At 41.2% G+C, this 22,467-nt stretch overlaps 1 protein-coding gene across 8 annotated transcripts in view; it reads right to left on the reverse strand.

Moving 5' to 3' along the window:
• BIRC6 (baculoviral IAP repeat containing 6) overlaps nt 1-22,467 on the reverse strand; it is a 139,465-nt gene that overhangs the window by 105,036 nt on the left and 11,962 nt on the right. For all 8 annotated transcript variants that reach the window (XM_028724267.2, XM_028724272.2, XM_028724270.2 and 5 more), the window contains exons 4-16: nt 21,311-21,504; nt 20,185-20,296; nt 17,606-17,688; nt 16,703-16,925; nt 16,456-16,616; nt 15,305-15,363; nt 12,471-13,865; nt 8,005-8,154; nt 4,476-4,701; nt 3,893-4,053; nt 2,355-2,486; nt 747-878; nt 342-520 (exon numbers count right to left, since the gene is read on the reverse strand). In XM_028724267.2, coding sequence (XP_028580100.2) covers nt 342-520; nt 747-878; nt 2,355-2,486; nt 3,893-4,053; nt 4,476-4,701; nt 8,005-8,154; nt 12,471-13,865; nt 15,305-15,363; nt 16,456-16,616; nt 16,703-16,925; nt 17,606-17,688; nt 20,185-20,296; nt 21,311-21,504 — 3,207 coding nt within the window. The remainder of the gene's footprint in view (nt 1-341; nt 521-746; nt 879-2,354; nt 2,487-3,892; nt 4,054-4,475; nt 4,702-8,004; nt 8,155-12,470; nt 13,866-15,304; nt 15,364-16,455; nt 16,617-16,702; nt 16,926-17,605; nt 17,689-20,184; nt 20,297-21,310; nt 21,505-22,467) is intronic.

Genomic DNA, 22,467 nt, shown 5'->3' on the forward strand with positions numbered 1-22,467 from the left:
TGGGACAGAGCAACGGGAGCTCCCCCCATTGGGCAGATTCGAACCGCTGACCTTCCGATCAGCAAGCCCAAGAGGCTCAGTAGTTTAGACCACAACGCCACCTGTTCCCCCATCCAGGGGAATACTGAACAAAACAACACACATTTTCTGAATTCCATATGTGGATTCTACCCACCTACAGAATTCTAAAGGTTCCATGTTTTACTCTTACCACCTCTATGTTAGTTTAAATATAAATTACACAGTTGATGCTTCAGTTCTAACAGATGGACTTTCAGCAACTGGCTGGTTGAGCAGCAGCAGCTTTTTGACCATGCTTTCTCTATATGTTATTTAAATACCTTGCCTGCTGCAACTTTTGCCAGAAGTGAGGCAAGTGAATGACCCTTGCTATTCTGAGGTTTTAGAGATGGTATCCTTACAACAGGCCAGATTCCACCATTGCAGATCTCTTCTGTTCCTCTGTCATTCACTGCTTTCACATGAATTAAAAAAGAACGGTATTTTCCACCTGCCATACCTAGAATAAGACAAACAGACTATGAGCATAATCAACCAACTCTTTAAGACTTATTTTACACGTATATTTTTCCTAGCAGGGACCAATTAACACTTTGTTAAAGGTTTTCCCAGAAATGAAGAGACAATTAGTCTTCGATTCTAAGGGTAACTGGGGATTATCTGTTAATTTCCAGAAAACTCACATTTTTCAGCTTCATTCCAAAATATTCTAGCAAAAAAATTACCTTTAACAAGCTTTGGACTTGTTAGTGTCAACATTCCAGCATGCCCTGACAGATCAAGACCAGTAGCCAACCATACAGGACCACACAAAATATCTTCTTTATGATCCTCTAAAAAGGGACACAGTCGGGGGCCTTTTGGGGGGGAAAAAAGTTCAAAAATAAGCCGTCTGTTCAAAAGAATACACAACTTGTTCAAAAAGGATAATGACACTTAATTATTAGCTAAATAATAACCTGGTTCAGACATAATGAGGAACTATGATTTCCAATTACAGAATGCAATGGTGTAAGCCTTGGACTCATGCACAAGAAGAAACATAGAACTTTAAACAGTTTGCAGTAGCAAGAGCTTCCCATTACATCAGAACTCATGGTACTGTTATGCATTCTACCTGTAGTTAATTAAAACAAATAAGAATAAAATCAGGGTTCGATATTCTGATTTATTAACAAACCACAGTTTACAATAAACTATAGTTTTTGATTCAGATATAATGGGGGGGGGGCTGGCAGTATATATTATATATTCAGCTTTCAATCTCCTCCCCTTGTGCATGGAAGAAAGGAGGTGGTGGAATGCATAAGCCTAAGCTTTGCTGCAGCATACTCTCATAACAAAAAACCATGGCCACTGAACCAGGCCACTGTGTTTTCCTGTAGTGTATTAAGGTCTCAAAATCCCATATATATATATATATATATATATATATAATTATTATTATTATTAATATTGTCATCGTCATCATATTTTTTATCTGCCCTTCACCATGAGTTCCTAGCGTGGGTTACAACAATTTAAAAATACTGACTTCAGCTGAATTTCAGAACATCTGATCGACAATTGAAAACTAAAATTCTTTATATTTTCTTATATATTTCTCTTTATCCTGGACTTTGAAACCTGAGATATTTTAGAAACCTTCCCCATCTACTTGCTTTCAACACACTTATGCAGGTGTTTTTGGTTCCCATGTACATCAACACAAGAACAATGAGTTGAGCCACATCCATCAACACTATTCCCCTTATGTTGACTTGCTCCATGTAGTCCTTGCCCAGATATCCATGCGTATAGGTCAACTCTCCACAGGGAAGGGGCCTTGTCTCTAGGGTCTGTAGGGAAGGATGTAATTATACATCCAAAGCTTTTCACAGGAACTGTAACAGGCCTTGGAGATTTATTATTTATTATGTTAGTGCTTTTCTACTGTTGGTCTTTCAATGCACTATTTTTGCTATCTGCTTTTACATTTGTATTGCTTTAGTCTGTCAATATTGTTTTTCTATAATGCTGTCATTATTTTTAGATAATGTTGTGTTTTAGATATTATGTTTCTTTTTAGGGATACTTTTGATTATCTGTAAGGATTATGATGTTTTCTGCTCTTTTCCTGTGCTGTTCCTTCTGGTTATTAATAATATTTGTCTAACAAATGGGTTACTCTGATACATCAACAAAGGGAGATAAAAAGCCAACAAATATAAAGAGAGTAGTGTCAGCATTTTACAAGTTCCAATTAATGAGAATTGACTCTAAAACTTACAGAATACATTCACCCAACCTGTACATGGCAAATACATTTTAAATGGGCACTGTATGTAACTTACATTGTGTCTCCTCCACATCCATATTCTGCATTTCTTCATTCAAATCATCCAGTCCTTGTTTTCCATTCCTTTCAATTTCAATATTATGAGCTGGTGACAGAGGGAAAGCTATCTGTCTATCTACAGCTGCTTCTGGAGAATCAAAGACATTTTAAAAACAGGACTCACAACTATAGTTTTGCTTAAAGCCTTAACATTCCTGTTTATTGATTCTACTTGGAATTTCTTTTGGAATACAAATTAACACCAACTTCATAACTATACCAAGAGGCAACTGTATTTTGAAATATATTCATTGTTAGAGGCCTTCTAATTCCTAGGCAGAATCAACTGTTTCAAAATCAATATTAAACATTTAGATATCTGGTCTCTGCACTGATGGAGAAAAAGTGTTCAATCCGTTCAGCACTACCACTAAATTTTAGGTTCCAATAAATACTCAGGCAATGTTCCCCACTACTGCTGCCTTCAGTTATTGTCCATTCACTCGCAGATACTTCTAAGTGAGACTATACCAACTTAGACTCTTAACAATTAACGTACATGTAGCCATTTCTCTCTTTAGAATTCTTCAAAGGTTACCCAGGAGATACATAAGTGTGCAAGTGACTTCCAGCAGTAAGAAAATGGTACTAACAAATTTATCTCTGTTGCCTTTATGGTAATATAAGGGATGTCTGGCTTGCAGGGAGGAATTATTTTGAAGGCTTAACCTGACAAGAGATAAATAACCACACTACTGTAACCTTTTGCATCATGGCATTAAGGTAAAAAGCCAGAAGTTTTTTTTAAAAATACCCAGCTTATGTTAAATAAGGGAAATATATTCAGAGCAGCACACAATACTGTATCATCATTTTCCCCACTCCCCAGACAGGGTAAAAGAGATGTGTACTCTATTGCAAGTGTGGTGGACACTGCTGCCCACTAAGGTTGCTTACCATTAAGTTTTGTTCCATCAATGGAATTAATGTATGATGATCAGCAACCGAACCTTTCTTTAAACATAATGACTGATTTTAACAGGAGAAGGGACCATTGGTCGTACCTGAAAGGAATTTCTCTTGCATGTAAAGGTGGTCATAGGTCATTTTAAGTTTATGCCTGGCTCAAGCAGTTGATAAATCAGCAACGATAACAAGAACTAGCTTCAGCAACAGCTTGAGTCAAGCAGGAACTTAAAACCACCTGAGACCATCTTATGTGCACAGGAGGAACAAAGGGTAGTTCTGTTACCATAAGGACTTCTGGCTGTGAAATATAAAATTCCCTCTCACTCCTTTCTCTGTGGGCCCCCTAAATTTGTTATTGGGGGGCTTCCCCAACCCTCCAAAGAATATCTGGGGAGGATGCATTGAGTGCACAAACAGAGGAGGGGGGATGTTTCACTGCACAGCCAGAGTCTTTGAATTAACAAAACTGCTTCATTGGATACCACTCAAAAGTGCTTTGGCAGTTGAATCATCTTTTAGCAGTGCTACCTTTAAATCCCTAAGTATTAATAAATTAAGCAAGGTATTCATCCACTCTTGGCTTACCACTGACTTTCCCCAAGCCTGGAGCTTTGTTTTTCAATAAAGTCACTTGAATCTGTGGAATGTTTGTGATGTTTGAATTCAAAACAAATTTGAAGTTCACATGTCCAACCATACAGGCTTTTGGCAAGACCAATTCAAAAACATGTTCATCCCAGCTGTTGCTACAAAGGGAGAAGGGAGGAAAATCAGGAATTAAATGTGCACATAATAAGAGAAAAATAAACAGCTCTATTTTGCTTTTGTACATATTACTGCTCTATAGAAGCAATGAATGTTTGGGCTGTACCCTTATAAGAGCATCTGCTTAACTGCATGCTGCTTTTCCACAATATTGTGCCCAAAGCAGCTTACAACTTATGACTGACATTTACAGTATGAACCATATTTGAAGAGACTAGCTAAAGCAACAATTGAAGGTACATTCCACATCTGAAATGAAGGGTTTCCCGAGTGATTTATCTGGAAGCCTGCCTCATGCTTAGGATCCTTGACTCATCACATATGGCCTCTGCATCAGGGAGATCCAATGTTCAATGAGAAAATCCTTTGGTACAGCCATGATTTATATCATTACTTATTTTACCTATCTGTTTGCAATTTCCAAGTCCGAGTATGCTGAGCTGCATCTCCATGATGCTGCTGGTGCAAGTGTTGCGGGTGCCGCCTTTGCTGCTGTTCCTGCTGAACCTCTACCCAACAAGGAGGAACAGTGGCAGAAAATCGGGGTGTCAAAGTCTCAAAGCGAGTCAGCTCTACTAAAGATGTTAATGTTTCAAGGGAAAATGGCTGGTCCACCAGAAGATCAACTCCTGTTTATATGAGAAAGGTACAGGAGACTCAAAATACAAAATGACTATTCAGTTAATAGTTAACACAAGGATCAGAAACACAGCATTTTAACTTTAACTCTTTAGAACAGCTATAAAACCAGAAAGATATCAATTTCATCAAAACGTAGCAAGACTCCCAGGCTGCAGACCTGGTCCTTCAGGGGCACAGTTATCCTATTCAGGACCAGGGAGTCCTCCACACCAGCCCACCCCCTGTCCCCCAAAAACAGTACTTCTGTCTTGTCAGGATTCAACTTCAATCCATTAGCCGCCATCCATCCTCCAACCACCTCCAGGCACTCACACAGGACCTTCACCGCCTTCACTGGTTCTGATTTGAAAGAGAGGTAGAGCTGGGTATCATCTGCGTATTGATGGACACCCAGTCCAAACCCCCTGATGATCTCTCCCAGCGGCTTCATATAGGTGTTAAAAAGCATGGGGGAGAGGACGGAACCCTGAGGCACCCCACAAGTGAGGGCCCAAGGGTCTGAATACTCATTCCCCACTTTCTGAACATGGCCCAGGAGGAAGGAGCGAAACCACTGTATAACAGTGCCCCCAGCTCCCAGCCCCTCCAGATGGTCCAGAAGGATGTTATGGTCGATTGTATCAAAGGCCGCTGAGAGATCCAGGAGAACTAGGAAACAACTCTCACCTTTGTCCCTAGCTCGCCGGAGATCATCAACCAGTGCGACCAAGGCAGTTTCAGTCCCATGATGAGGCCTGAATCCCGATTGGAAGGGATCCAAATGGTCCGCATCCTCCAGGCGTGCCTGGAGTTGTTCAGCAACCACATGCTCAATCACCTTGCCCAAGAATGGAAAATTTGAGACTGGGCGATAGTTGGCCATACTGGCCAGGTCTAAAGATGGTTTTTTAAGAAGCAGTTTAATGACCGCCTCTTTCAGCGGATCTGGGAATGTTCCATCACAGAGGGAAGCATTCACCACACCACAGAGCCCATCGCCCAGCCCTTCCCGGCTTGCTTTTATTAGCCAGGATGGACAAGGATCAAGGAGACAGGTGGTTGGTTTCACGCGTCCAAGCAGCCTGTCCACATCCTCGGGGGTAACGGATTGAAATTGATTCCATGCAACTTGACCAGACAGGGCTCTAGCACTCTCCCGCCCCAGCCCTGCTCCCACGGTGGTGTCTAGCTCCTTCCAAATATGAGTGATTTTATCTGCAAAAAACTTTGCGAAATCGTTGCAGGAGATCTTGGGGTCTTTACAAGGCCCCGGTGGCAAAGGTGGTTCCATTAAATTGCAGACCACCTGAAAGAGTCTCCTGCTACTATTTTCTGCAGATGGAATAGAGGCGGTGAAGAAAGTCTTCTTCGCCGTCGCTATCGCCACTTGGTAGGCTCGACGTTGAGCTCTAACCTGTGTCCAGTCAGATTCGGAGTGAGTTTTCTGCCACCGACGCTCTAGCCATCTCAGCGATTGTTTCATCGCCCTCAGCTCCGAAGAAAACCACGGCGCTGTCCGGGCTCCATGCAATCGGAGAGGGCGCTTCGGAGCCAGACAGTCGATAGCCCTGGTTAACTCCGCATTCCAGCGGGCCACCCGGGAATCAGCTGAAAGGCCATCAACATGGGATAAAGCATCGCCTACCACTCTCTGGAAACCATTTGGATCCATTAAGTGGCGGGGGTGGACCATCCGAATTGGTCCCGCCTCCCTGCAGAGGGGAAGGGTCGCGGAGAAGTCCAGTTGCACCAGGAAGTGATCTGACCATGGCACTTCTTTTGTTTCACTTTTACTTAGTGTCAGATCACCCACGTCACTAGAGGTGAACACCAGGTCTAAGGCATGCCCGTGACTATGAGTTGGGCCCAACTTATTCAGGGACAGCCCCATGGAGGCCATGCTTTTCACGAAGTCCCGAGCGGCCCCTTGTAAGGTCGTGTCGGCATGGATGTTAAAATCCCCTAGGACAACCAAACTAGGTGTCTCCAGGAGAACATCCGCCACGACCTGAAGCGGCTCGGACAGGGAATCCTAGGTGGGAGTCATTTTGGACTCACAGCTGTCCATGGAGGCGCAGGTCAATTCTGTATCCAGGGCAGCTGTCTACCAACTCCACCTGGTACGCAGGCTGAGACCCTACCTGCCCGCGGACTGTCTCGCCAGAGTGGTGCATGCTCTAGTTATCTCCCGCTTGGACTAATGCAATGCGCTCTACGTGGGGCTACCTTTGAAGGTGACTAGGAAACTACAACTAATCCAGAATGCGGCAACTAGACTGGTGACTGGGGGCGGCCGCCGAGACCACTTAACACCGGTCTTGAAAGACCTACATTGGCTCCCAGTACGTTTCTGAGCACAATTCAAAGTGTTGGTGTTGACCTTTAAAGCCCTAAACAGCCTCGGCCCAGTATACCTGAAGGAGCGTCTCCACCCCCATCGTTCTGCCCAGACGCTGAGGTCCAGTGCCGAGGGCCTTCTGGCGGTTCCCTCATTGTGAGAAGCAAAGCTACAGGGAACCAGGCAAAGGGCCTTCTCGGTAGTGGCGCCTGCCCTGTGGAACGCCCTCCCACAAGATGTCAAAGCGATAAACAACTACCTGACATTCAGAAGACATCTTAAGGCAGCCCTGTTCAGGGAAGTTTTTAACATGTGATATTTTAGTGTATTTTTGGTTTCTATGGAAGCCGCCCAGAGTGGCTGGGGAAAACCCAGCCAGATGGGCGGGGTACAAATAAATAATAATTATTATTATTATTATTATGTTGTTGTTGTTGTTGTTGTTAATGGCTTTTAAGAAAACCAATACCTTTGCATTTAGGATTATCTTTTATCCTCCCTCTCTTTTATCATCATCATTAGATACCACCCAGAACGGTTTTTTCAGGTTGTTAATTTTCAACCCTTCGGTGCCCTGTGCCCTCCTAAATCTGTATCAGAAGACTGGAGGATGCCCCAGAGCAGATTTGGGCCATTCAGGGAGAGGCAGATGCAAAAAAATTGGTTCCCTCCTCATTCCACTGACGGATTGCTTTCATCGGTGGATGGTTACCAATGGATACCACCCTTGTTAAAAACAAACCTGACTTGACACAGTTCTACAAAATAATCACACAAAATAGCTTAATTTAGACAGACTTCAAGAGTGTGTTTGTGTACACAATGCAGAAGTGAATTTAGTTTGATGGTTAACATTTGCAAAATGCACCATTAAAGCATGCTTCAAATAAAACCCCTTACTAAATACTTATTTCATAAAATTTATATACTGCTTGTTGGTAAACAACAACAACAACATCTCAAAATGGTTTACCTGTAATGCCTGGACTGGAAGGATTAGATAAAGGTTTTGTGCCTTCTGTTAACTGCTCTGCCACTTTAGAGAGAGATGCATCCACAAGTATATCCGCTTCATCAACATCATCACAAGTCCCTCCAATCTGGAGGAAATGAAGTTCTCCACCTGAGAACAGTTGTCAATTAAAACACAAGTTAAGATACATTTATTTAGCATAACACTACTCTCAACTGCAAACTCACTAATAACATTAAAATTCTTTTCTAAATATATCTGCAAATTGCACTTAATATTTTAATTTATTTTTAGACACCCTTTGCCTAATTTTAGAAGACATACAAGGCAGCTTAAAATTCACAACACAAACAAAATCAAATTCCCATTAAAATCACCAATACTGACAAATCACAAATGTTAACACGAAAGTCCAGCCTCCAAAGCAAAAACCAAAATAGCATTGAAAGGAAGACAGCAAAGATAAACCAGCAAAGAGAGAACAAAATGCTTTTTGAAACAGACTAGTTTTTAGCAGTCACCTAGAACACCACAGTGATCCAGTCGCTCTGTTATGAAAAAAGTACTGGTGGCTATTAGCTTCAGTGACTTTTTAAGAATTAGGTAAATTCATGGATGGTGGAGTTTTCAACCAGTATTGGCCACGGTAGCTAAAGAGAATCTCTGAGTTGCTGATTTTTCAAATTGTTTTTACTGAATTTCCAAGTATTGACAAATACAAAAAGGGAAAAAAACAAGTTTCTCAAGCACAGAACCTCTGAGTTCAGAGAAGATATACTTCCACTTGCCAGAACTACAGTCAAGCAGGGAAAAGATACCATTACTTGCCCTGCTGTTACACTTCCATAAGACAGAGATCAGGAATATATGACCCACAGGTCTAATTTAGTCCATTAGGTATCTTAATTTGGCCTGCAAGGCTGCTTCACCACAGTCATGCTCACCTATCCCACACCTGACATTATATGACTTCAAGTGTGAAGCAGGTCAAGTTGCCTTGACTGTTCCTCTGTCATAAAGCAAGGTGGCCGTCAGCACTAAATTTAGTATTAGAAACTGAGATATGAAAGCTAGGAGCTAAATGGCACCTTAAACCTAGGTTATGGGCACAAGAACGAAATGTCTAGGAACTTTTTTATAACAAGAATACAAAGCTGAAAATGAATGAACGGCAGCTAAAACATTATGTTCATTTTTCACATGGTCCAGTTGTTCCCCTGCCCACCCCCTGATATTCTTAAGAGGGGCTCATCTCCAGTCTTCAGAGAGTAGCTGGAAGTGGGGAGGCAGAAAAAGGTCCTCCTTTCCTTCCACTCTGCAGTTTTAATCTGAAATCTTAGGCGCAATACTGCGCCCAGAGCTCAGAAACTGCTCGCACTAATGAAATTCCCTGTCACAAAATGCACCTAGAACAATGGGAGTTTCATACACTGACTTAATGTAAATTCAGTGCCAAGTGCAAGCCCCACTGAGTTCATAAGCCCCACTAAGGAGTTCCCAGGGTTTGCAGCTGTGATGAATGTAAATTTAGTACCCACTGCAAGCCCTGCTTTCAGCATGGATCTTTTCAGCTGTGGCTTAACTTCAAGTCACAGCCGCAAAGATACTTCCTTTGTTGCATACCTAGTTCTCCACCTTGGCCCCAAGTCATCTGGTTGGCCACAGAGTTCTTAACTAAATAGATCTGTGGTAAAATACAGCAAGCAAGGTATTTCTAGCAGCTGTGGAGCAATAAAGGGAACACAAACACCAGGGTTCTTAAAATACTGGTGATGAAAAAATGAAAATGAAACTTTTGTCATACTGAACACCTACCTCACTTGTGCTATTATGAACTACTTATCAGAATAACCTTCAAAGCTAGACATAACAACTCAGTTAAAGTTTTGTTTCTGGTGATAAGCCATTCCCCATAATAAAGGTATTGAAACTTCATTCACCTGTTTACTTCTCTCTGCTCTGTGATATCCTCCTTGAGATGAAGTTACCAGAATGGCTTAGTACTTTAAACATTACAGATTTATGAAGTGGCATCAATTCTCCTATTCAGTTCCCTCCCATATGATTTTTAATGAAGAAGTTCCTATTTTTGCTCTTACAATACCCTTAATAGATGTCCTCAGTGAGGCAGGGGGAATGGGAACAACACATTAGAACACAGTACTCTTCCTTTTGAAGGCTAACGCTAGGGATTTTACTATTTCCCTTGCTCAGGATCCTTTCAAAGCTGGTGATGTACCAACTCCCTAACCTGTCAACCTTGCAACAGTTGCTTCGACTCTCAAGTCTGGCATAATCAAGTATTCTGATTATTAAACTGGAAGCAACTGGTATCAGTTATAAGAAATTCTTCATTGTTCTGCAGCATTTACACACACAAACACACAATTAAGAAAGGTATATTTCAAGTGGGATTGATTTGCCAAAAGCAAGCAAATTAGAAAAGCATTAGAAATCTCTGTATACATTCAAAATGTTACTATAAAATAAACAATAAAGCAATTAATCAATTGGGTGGAAATTTAAGAACTTTGGGGAGGGGCAGGGAATTGTGAAGTCTCTATTACAAGTCAGAATTTCAGCCAAAAATGGAGAACAAATCACCAAGCATCTATTTCCTGCTTCACAGCTCTGCAGCTTACCAGAAAAATCAGGTTAGCAAATATACTTAAGCTTTGAAATACTATAAAGGGGCAAGAGCCTCTTAGATTAAGCTTAGGGTTGCACACATAATACAACGGGCAGAAATGTAGTTTTATAGACTGACAGTATTCTGCTTATTAAAAAAAACTCCCTACAAATTCAAAGGACCATGCAATGCAGCCTTATCTTTGTTGTACCTTCAACATTCTATTTGCAAACACTAAGAAGAAATCGTTAGTGTGTTCTTGTCAGTGTTTTCCCATTTCATTTTGCAAAATATTTCCTCTTATGTCCTACTAACTCACTTCGTTTGAAGCTAAGATTGCTTGCTATTTGGATAACCATATCTCATCTTAAGAAGCTAAGATATAATTGAGCCTTGTATACTTGCATGGAGCCACTTCTCCCTTTGCACAAATGGGGAGAGAAGCCTACAAGTCTTCATGTAATTATAGTCTCTCATTATGTCCAAATCAGGAAACCATAGTTAATGACTTCTGAACAAGCTAGGATACTAATCTATGGTTTCAAATCAAAATGGGAATCTCTTGTTAACTGAAGACTTCCCAGTATGTTTCCATGCTTGCACGAAAGGAGTGGCAAACCGTGAGGTCTTGTTCATCATATCTCAGCTTAAGACACGCTCACTGTGGGGAGAATACCAGCTTTTCCGTCTAGATAATTATGGATCCATTTTCGTGGTACATGTCAGGAAAACCCCATTTAAAAATTTATGGTTTGGATCAAGCGTTAGGCATATGCAAAGAGGCTGGCAGAAACTTATTTCATAGCCATTCCCTTCCATGACAGCCCCTCAGAAATACTCTATTAAGAGCCAAGGTACCTTGCTGTACGGGTAGGCTGTGGCCTATGAGTAGAACCCTCGCTATCAATAGTTTTCTCTGGGAATAATTCCTGTGGATCCTTCTTCCCCTCAGAACACCATGCCACAGCCCATCCATTCATCTGGGTCCCCCAGCCGCATGGGAGGGGAACTGAAATCACCCCTTCTGTCAGCCCTGCTACACACACAACTATGTATACAACCCCCTAGTAATAAAAAACCACTATCCAAATGTTTCCTGCTAAACTGCTAACCCAGTGCATTAACCATTTAGAAAGCAAGAAATTCAATTCTGCATGACCTCAAATTGAACTTCAAAACACTTACTCATCCAAATAATAACTAATAACTACTTTTCATGCCGGGGTAGTCAACATGGTACCCCCCCCCCCTCAGTGTTTTGGCCTACAACTCCCATTGTTGTCTACCATTGTGTCCCCACTGTGGAAGGACGTGTGGATCCAGAATTGGCCTCCACAGTCACTTACGGACTCATTGTTAAAATCGTGTTTATGGAAGACAATCTTACTCGGCTACAAGTGATCTCCAAAGAAGAAGACATACAAATCTACAACAGTAAAAGATTACAGATTAATGGAGATGTCATGACAAAGGAACCTAACTATAGTAGGGCATGTCTAAATTGGCAAACCATACATGCTCCACTTTTGGACTCCAGTGCATCTAGAGAACTGGACTGATGAGCAGAGGGAAAGAGAAAGAAAGCAATTCTAAGGCACGAATTATCAATATATTTTGGGAGCTCAAACCAGAGTTTGGGATCTAATCAAAGGTTAGTAGAAACTGATGTCGGAATTGGGCCTCAGTCTTTTAAAAGAATGATTAACAACATAGCAGGGAGATGATGGACGCCTATTAGAAGCCCTTTAAATGTAAATAAGGAACATAGTACCCCAGCACATTATGTGTTGCATTCTGACTTTACAGATTTGATTAGAGAACTGAATAAAGATCTTACCTTTGGTGCATGCACAGAGTCTATCTGTACCCGAGCAGTATATTACAGAGACAAATTTATCTGGTTCCTCGGTACCCTCCTTTTTAGGCGGCTCCACTTTGGCCAGAATTTCAAAGTTTGAAAGATCTAATATTTTTACATATCCTCCCTGAGTGGTTATTACCAGATGCCCAAGAGTAGAAATTTCTGATCTTTTCTCTCTCTCGCTGCCATTCTTAGAAGTTATTTGTATTTCCTCTGTGGGCTCCTCACAGTCATCTTCTCGATTATCCAAAATGTCTGGTGGGAGCAAAATCAATGAGGTAATGGTATCCTGTGGGTCTTTGATATGTTGGATTTTTATGGGTTCCTCTTCAAGAGTCACAATCCGAGTGGCATAGTTCATTTTGTAAAGTACTAGGTAACCACCACTAGCATTCCGCTGCTCTGGTTGAATTATTAAAGGCGTCTGAACATCTGCTGGTGACTCATTCTGGATCATACCAATATTTGCACCGTTCACTACAGCAAGGCTGGATTCTAGCTCTCCTTTTCTTCTATTACATAGTGCCGAGTTTAATTTATTTAAATTATTCAAGGCCTCTACTTGATTTATTGCACTCAGGGATTCAACAGGGCATGCCCGCAGTCCTATTAACAAATGAACTCCATCTGCACAAGGAGTGATTGAATCTACACAAAAGTTCTCCTCCTCTGCAAACTTTGGCAGCCGTAGGCACTGAACCAAAGTCCCAGGCTTAGGAACCATAGAGCTCCACTTGTCAGAGTCTGGAGAAGTTAGGCTAGCTGTTGCATCTGCAAACTGCTGAATATATGTCACAGGAGGATCCTGCAACAGCAATTGCTCCTGACTATCCAGCTCCATCTCTATGATCTGTGGAACTGTAAAACCATCATCATGTAAACTTTTACTCATGATATTGTTCATCTGTGAAAAGATTTTTCCTGCTTTTTCATCAGATTCCTTAATGCTGTAAAGCAGCAATATAGGTAAAGTCCTCCTTACCAGAGGAGAATTCAGTTCTGAATTAGTACAGGATTCATTGTCAGTTGATCCCTGGTCTGATACACTACCACCTTGAGTCCTGCTTAAATCTTCCAGTGACCTCTGAGAATGACTACTAACAGGAGAGGTAGCAGGTGATTTGTATGTTAATAAACCTCCAGCTAACAAACAAGGAAAGGGAATGTTGTGGTGTTCCAAATGCTTTTCCTTCATCTTTTCACTCTTACAGTTACTTAGGCAAGGATTTGCCCCAAGTTCTTCTAAGTCTTTCACTGTATCTTCAAGTGCATTTGCAACTATTTCCCACTGAAGTTTCTCAGGCTGCTGAAGAATGCTGAGGGCTGTTATATCAAGGCTCACTTCCATGGTTTCCTTTTGTGATGTATGTCCTTTGGGATAAAGAAACCAGTGTTAGACAAAAATAAAAATTTATAGCTACATGAGAAATTATGAAAATCCTATCATAAAGCCTAGCAGAATCAATTATCTGGCATCTTCAATCAATGACAAGATTTCTTACGGAAATCAGTCAAAATAGCATATTTTAAGACTATTTCACAGACCTCAGGAGCAAACCCTGGGCTGCTCCCAGCAGTATACTCAACAGCAAAGGTCAGCAACCTAAGGCCTATGGGCCACAAGCGGCCCACAGGGGTCATTTTACCGGCCCCGATCCAAGCCGCCTGCTCAGCAAGCCCCCGTGTGCTAAACCAGCACAGCACGATGGGGGATTTGCTTTTGTGGCGCCGGAAATTGCATCTGCGCAGACGTTGGAAATCGCGGGCATGCGCCCGTGATCCAGCCCATGGAGGGGGCTCTGCGGCAATGAGCCTTGTCAACCCCTACTGAACAGGGTGTCGCATCTAAGCCTAGTTCCCTGGAAATTTGCCTGTATGATACACATTTTTATAGAACAAATATAGGCCCCGTTCAGATGTAACAACAATGCTGTGGTTTGTTTTGACCAAAATGAGCCAGCACTAGTCTCATGCTTACACATTCAACACCTCTTTGCAAATATAGGGAGAAGACTCCCTGTAGCTTTTAAATCTTTTAAATCTGATTAGCATTTCCCCCCACCTCCAATACATTAAGATGGGACAAGCATGCAAATATCGGTAGTATTACTGTCTCTACTGCCAAAACGAGATGTGTGGGGGCTATTTCAGGGGTCTCACTTGTAAAGGGAGCAAGGTAAGACAGTTTGCCTCTCTCACCATAAATAAAACAGTAAGGTTTACAATGGCCCTCTGCTTCCCCCACCTGCAGCAGTGGAGGTTGGATATTTTGCATAATTTGTCAGAGAAAAACATGTAACTTAGGCTGGGAGAAAGATCCTTTCAGCAGCTTTGGAGACTGCTCTTCCACTGCTGAAAGGATCATCCTTCATCTGAGCCCAATTCATCCACAACATTTTACAACTTGTTAAATGTAAATTCAAATGGCTTTTCCAGACTGTCACTATTTTGCATGTGAAATCATGTGCAATAAGCCTCCTTCGTTTTAAATTTTTATTTTTGCAGGAAGGTAGGTGAAAGGAAAATACACAGGAAGATGAGGGATAACAATTGCTTCACATGACACCAGGATCAGCCCACAAATCATAATGAATATTTAATAAATAATAGATGTCTTATAATCTCCCTGACAACTTTGTCCAAACAAATTAAGACGAATGTTCAGTAAGTTGTTTGGAAGAAACCAAAATATTTTACTACGAAAAGCAGTATACGATATTCTAGCCATTTACTGACTTAAGTATACTTAAATCACTCACTGCTAGTGATCCTACATTCCGCAGTGTACCAAAGAGATATTGTATGCCTACCAGTCACTGATTCTGATCTGGAATGCTCTTCACTGTCTGAATCCTCCAGTAAATCATCACTAAAGACAAGACAAAGATCGCAGAGATGGTGAAGCCAAAGCAGCAATTTAATGTATTAACATTGTACTTAGCGCTAAACTTCTTTAAAAAAACTTTCACAACGTTTTCAAAATTAATGTTTATTAATTGTGTAAAAGAGAAGGCTATAAATCATAAATAACGAACACGGGAGAGAAACTCCCAGGGGAACAGAATAATCAGGGAAGGATTTAGTTACGAGAAAGAAGTAGACTCCACTCAGGGCTCTTTGGGAGACTTAGCCTTGAGAGTAAAAATGTATGGGTGGGGGTGGGGAGTGTGTTATGGGAAAGGAAAACATCTGGACAGTGGGGTAGGAGAGACAAAGAAGTATCACAGGAGATAATAGTCAGAATGCGGAAAGAAGGGGATGATTGCTTTCCTCCCACTCGTTTCAGAGCAGTTCCTCTGTCTATATAGGGCCAAACTGATATTGGATTGAAGGGGGGTTGCAGTAGAAACCTTTTCCTGTAGACATTACATTTTTCTTTGCCAATCAGAAAATGAAAACAGTTAAAAACAAAAGCTTCATGTTCCCAAGAAAGGATGTATTAGAAGGATCTCTCAATGTTCCAAAATCCACTCTCATTTTCAGGCAAATAAGTACACACAGGTCCCATTTTCCAAACAAAATGTGTTCCGAGGCAAACATTCACATAAGGAGCTGATGATTTCCATTATTTCCTATGGGAATGTTTCTAATCTGTGATTTTCCTCTTCTCTCTCCCTCCTGCCCAAAATTGCTCTAGCCAAACAAAGGAAAAACTGATTTATCCAATCTCTCCTGCTAGCCGATTTGTCAATTCCTCTCCCTCCCTCAGTGGTTTCTGCCCAAAATGGCTGCCACCAGCCAGCAAAACACAAACAAGTAAGAAAGTGGGCAAACTCTGGCTGTTGGGATATCTGAATCAGATGTTTGTGTAGCAAGATTTGGGTATAATTATTTGTGCCGAGATTTCTGATAATGAGCATTCTTATAGAAGGACCTGTGTATACTGCATACCAATAACAAACTTTGAACAGCATTTCCTTTGTGCATAACCAGGGCTAAGAAGAGGCAAATTTTAGCATACCTATCTCCTTCCAATTTTGGTATATCCGAACAGCTAGATGAATCTTCTATCCATGCTATTGTTGGTCTCCTTGAGTCGACCCCTGAGCTCTGCTCTCCAGACAACACAAGCTGTTGTACAATTACTGGATCATAAGCATTGATCTCAAATTTTAAGTGCACCTAAGCAAATCCAAAAACATAATGTGATTTAGAAAGACATCCCCATCTAGCAAAATTAGCATTAGAACTCTTAAAATATGAGATACCTTCATAAGTTTTGAAACATCCCATATACAGATCTTTCCTCGTTTTGTTGCAGCAGCTAAAAAGTGAGGACAGCTCCCCGATCCAAAGCAGACTATTCTGTCCGTGCCATCTGTACAAGGAAACTGCGCTGGACTTGTTGCCAGCGTGACCGAGAGGGGCACATTTTGCGTGTGCTCGCCTTTCACAAATGGGCAGTTTGGGGAATGTCTTTCATGTTCAGACCTTAATGGATTAGAAAAATAAGTGTTTAAATGCAATAGCATAAGCTTGTCTCATCAACTTTTTGATGTACACAGGCTAGGATCCTTAGCACCTTAACACACAAAGTATATTAACATACATAAATTGGAAGCACTTGTCTAATTTGAGAAAACACTGTTCTTAAAATGGCTACAATTTTCACTACAATAATTACTGTAGAATGAGTACTGCTGGCAAATGACTGTTTTCCCATTTTAAAAGTTTGTTGTATATTTATTATTTATTTAATGTATATACTACTCTTTGCTCAAACCACAGAGTGGTTTACAACAGGTATGTAAGATAAAAACCCACGAACAAGACAATACTTAGAAAACATGTACCACTAAAAACCAATTACTAATAGTAGCAGCAATGAGATCTCTTCTCCCAATGCCTGCCCTAGCCTTCCTAAAACTATAAACATATGTGAACGATGCACCTCAATAGGGAGATACTTTTTATTAACATAAAAAACACAAATAACAAATAATGGGTATTGCTCACCAGATGCAAAGCTACATTTTAAGATTTTTATCCGTTTTACGTTTTTTTACCTGCTGGACTGGCTAAAGATCTACATAGACCAAATATAGTTTCCTATCTAAAATACTGTATTGTAATTGAAAGCAAAAAGCGTATCTCAAATATTTTATTCTCACCAAGGTTCATCTGTTGGCTCCCAGCACACCAAACACACACTACACGTAAAACACATGGCTCTGTCATCTCCTGATGAGGCAGGCTGTCAGGAGCGGGGAGGGAGAGAGAGAGAAAATACTAAGTTATAAGAAGACATCAACATTGTAATGAGCTACCTAGGCCATTTAGTATATAAACTGAATTGGGAGTAAGCCGCATGGAAGTGGTATTATTACTTCCAAGTAAACATACACGGGATTGTACTATGTAACACACTCGTTAACCAGGTTCCCGAAAAATGGCACAAATAATCCTATGTTCTCAAGGATGCAGCATGGCAAACCACCTTTAAATATGAGATCCAAAAGCAATTTCGCATATGGCATGTGAGCCTGTTTCAAGAGGCGGAAGATCAAATATATCCCACGGCATGTGTCAAGACCTAGGAAACAATTAACTCATGAGTAGCCAATGTGATGTCATCTAATACCCCAGATCATTGTCATGCTGACAGTTGGAGAACAAGAACATCCATGCTGGGTAAAAGGTAAAGGTAAAGGTACCCCTGCCCGTGCGGCCAGTCTTGCCAGACTCTAGGGTTGTGCGCCCATCTCACTCTATAGGCCGGGGGCCAGCGCTGTCCGAAGACACTTCCGGGTCACGTGGCCAGCATGACAAAGCTGCATCTGGCGAGCCAGCGCAGCACACGGAAATGCCGTTTACCTTCCTGCCAGTAAGCGGTCCCTATTTATCTACTTGCACCCGGGGGTGCTTTCGAACTGCTAGGTTGGCAGGCGCTGGGACCGAGCAGCGGGAGCGCACCCCGCCGCGGGGATTCGAACCGCCGACCTTTCGATCGGCAAGCCCTAGGCACTGAGGCTTTTACCCACAGCGCCACCCGCGTCCCTTCCATGCTGGGTAGCCTGCTTTAAATCTTCAAATCACAACTCTACCTCAATAATGTTAACCTAAGGATTTTCTGGCTTTCTATTATCAAGATACCCTTCCACATGATTTTCTCTTTCTAAAGGGACCCTGTACATCCAGCATGCAACTTCTGCATATTAGAGATAATTTGGGGTGAGAGTACCCTTAAAATGCATTGTAAATATTAATGCATTGTAAATATTAATATTCTGCAAACCAGGGGAGGGTCTTTTCAATGGTGGTGCCCCAGATGAGGAACACCCTCCCCTCAAAGGTATGTCTGATGCAGACATGAGTTTTTGGTACCTGATGAAGGGATACCTGTTCCCTCAGGTGTCTGCTGGACACTAGTGCCTGTTATTATTCTAGTAGTTTCTTTTGGCTGTTGGGGATGTCATAATCATAGAAAATCAACTGAAACCAATGAACTTAAATAGTTTAAATCCATTTATTTTAATGGTTACTCTCCATGACTTTGTTAGATATCATAGAATCATAGAACTGTAGAGTTGGAAGGCACAACGAGGGTCATCTAGTCCAGCCCCCTGCAGTGCAAGGATCTTTTACTCAACATGGGGCTCAAACCCATGACCCCGAGATTAAGAGTCTCATGCTCTGCCAACCGAGCTATCTTTTATTATGTGCACTGTATTTTATGCCTGTTGCTTTGGGTTTGCCGTTCCATGAAGAGAGGGTAATATTTTAAATAAAATGAAAATAATGTTGCTGGTGGAAGACAGCCATCTTTCTGGTAGATCTGTTTGCTATTACTCATCTTCTCTTTGGAAACAACTCACAGGTTTCCTTGGAAGATAATTCAAAAACCACTGCTATAGCTCAACATCGTTTTGGTCTGTCTCATTCAAGAACAGTAATTAAAGTTTTAAGAATAGCATGTTGTTCTTGGCTGGAGCCAAAGAAAACAGTTCCAAATACTATACTTCTAAACAGAGGCTGGAAATAAGTATTTCACAACTTTTGCTCCCCTATATACAGTATTTTATTTTTATTATTTTTATTAGATTTGTATACCACCCTTCATTCAAAGATCACAGAGTGGTTCACAACATAAAAATACAGAAAGAGAACAATAATACATAAAAAACAACCATCAACTCCCCTCCCACAAAAAACATTTAAAGGGCCATAGAATGTTAATCAACCAAAGACCTGGTTATAGAGAAATGTTTTCACTTGGCACATAAAGATATGTAAAGAAGGCACCAGGTGAGCCTCCCTGGGGAGAGCATTCTACAAATAGGGAGCCACTGCAGAAGAGGCCTGTTCTTGTGTTGCCACCCTCAGAACAAAGAGCCTCAGTTGATGAACACAGGATTTGGTTTGGTTCCTATAGGGAGAGGTGGTCCAGTATTTTGATGCAATTGCCTTTCAAAAATAATTGCAAAAATAATAATATATGGAAAGTTCAAATAATTACTTTACAAGAGTCATCATGTAACAATTTCTCCATCTTTCTATTTTGTGAGCTCTTGCAACAGCAACCAAATAGTTACAATTTCACTTTATAGGTCCAAATAAAACAACAATCTAAACCAGCAGACACCTAGCAAATTGTCTCCCACAGTTATCATATTTGAACATTCAGCATCAAGAATATAATACTACATAATTGCAAATAATGGCCATTTATAAAAGGTGCCAAAAATTTTACCTGATGGTAGAACCCAGCTTGAGCCATGGGATCTGGCTGTGCCCACCTATAACCTACATGAGGCCATGAAGTGAATGTTTCCCGTCTGTTAGCCTCACTATACATCAAAGACCTTTAAAAACAGAAAGCAGAAATTGCAAGTTTAGGTGTGATAAGAGGCTGCTTAATTTTTGCAACACCCCACCCATCTTAGTTCTGCTGTCCCAAAGAAGAAATATTATTCACTACTGTATTTGCACCTTGTTCACACAACCAGAGATCACTAACATAACTGCCTGCCTCCCATTCCCTGATTCAAAGAGTTTCCTACCCATATATTAATTCCACCACCCATATTCTAACTTTCCACAATAAAAACAAACAACCTCTTCCATCCTTGGGCACCTTTGCCTGCCACTAAAAGGCATTTCCCAAAATGGAGATTTAGCATGTTAGGTCACAAGTCATGCAGGCTTGCTGTATTGTGTTACCAGTGGAGAGATTGATAAAGAGTACCACTCCACAAAAGCCTAGATACATACAACCTACCAACTGCTCTAGGAATCTTCCTTGTGTATCCAAAGGGCGGGCAGGTGTTAATGTATGGGGCTTTCATCTTGATTGTGCTTTGCAATCAAGTTTCTGGTCCTCATATAAGATGGATACATGACAAATGCTTGGTAATGCAGCCCATAGTCATACATAATGGTCCAAAAGGACTTCGTCCAGCAGAACTTTCTGCTCAGGCCCTCTGGGAGTGCAAACCTACTGGGACTGTCAAGTCATCTGAAAAACGACAGCACGTGGCTAATGTCTCTATTTGGCTTGGCAGCTTACAGGTTATAAACGGGTCTACCCCCATTCATAAACATTTGTGTTGCAACTGAATACACACTAGCAAGTTGTACTTTTCCCTTCTTCTAACCATCCTACCATCAACAAATTCATTCCTCTTTTAGAGTCAGGAACCTCTTCTTCAAGCCATCTAGAGAAATAAGGATAAAATGGCACCTTAAAATCCTCTCACCCTCCCACTTACATTATTTCTTCTATTCAAATTAATTCCAAATGTGTTTACATTGGAAACTCCTGAAAGTCACATGCACAAAAGCAACAGATTGCAACAGATAAATTATCTTTTCCATACCTATCTACTGATCGGCCAGGCCCCACACCAAGTTCAGGTCGTGCACTGGGCAAGAGGTACGATAATCTATCCATCACAGATGAGGCTACAGGTAAGGCAGCAATATTTTGATTTATCTTCTTGAGTTCATTTACAATGGCACTGGCGACAGACTTCAATACATGATGCGGGAGATGGAACATAACCGTTGCCCACTACAAAGAGAAAATGCAATGTAATATGTATATGTGTGTGTATACATATATATAAACACAATATTGGACATGTGCATCAGGCCTATATGGAGATCCTCAAAATCTGTCAGTACGGACCATTTAAACAGCAATGATTCCACTGCTTTGAGATGTGGAAAGAACTGGCATTACAGATTGTGACTAATCAGACCTTTGAAGTTTCACATAGTATAGGACAAACTAGGGAATGTGAAAAGCATAAAAAAACATTGAAAATTAACAATAGTTTGATTCCTACTTCTAAGAATACAGTGGTACCTTGGTTTGCGAACATAATGCGTTCAAAAACCAAAGCGTCCTGCAGCCAATCAGAAGCCACAGAAGCTGCACTTCCAAAAATCATTCAAAAACCGGAACACTCACTTCCGGGTTTCGATCGTTCGGGAGCCAAGGCGTTCAACTTCCAACGTACGAGTGTACTGGGAAAGGGACCTCCCTGATTTTCAGAATCAAACATTCCATTGTGGGAGTTTCCCCAACCCTCGGAAGATACTTTTCCTCACGCACAAAGTGGTGTAGCTGAAAGTGGTTTACTCAGTTCAGGCCACTTTCTGTAGCCCTCCCATCTTGCTACTGTATCTTACACTGGGATTCAGGGAAACTCAAAGACCAGAGCAGAAATTGGGTCAGTTTCACCAATTAATCCAAAATACAAAGAATTATGCTAACACTTGGTAAAGGTCATTCCTCAAAAACAGTGCAAATATACACCCACGTAGACTTAACACAGCTGATCGAGAGAAACAAGCCTTTTACAAACTGATTAAAACACTTTTTCCATTTTTCCTTTCCAAAATTTAAAGCGAGTAGCTTTAAGGTAAACAAGAAAGATTGGTAAACTTCCTTCTTTTAAGATTAAGCCAGACACATGTCATAGGTGGATTTAAGCAATAAGAAAATTACCCAAGTGGTAGCTGACTCCCA

This window comes from Podarcis muralis, chromosome 3 (genome assembly GCF_964188315.1).
Source record: "Podarcis muralis chromosome 3, rPodMur119.hap1.1, whole genome shotgun sequence".
NCBI lineage: Eukaryota > Metazoa > Chordata > Lepidosauria > Squamata > Lacertidae > Podarcis > Podarcis muralis.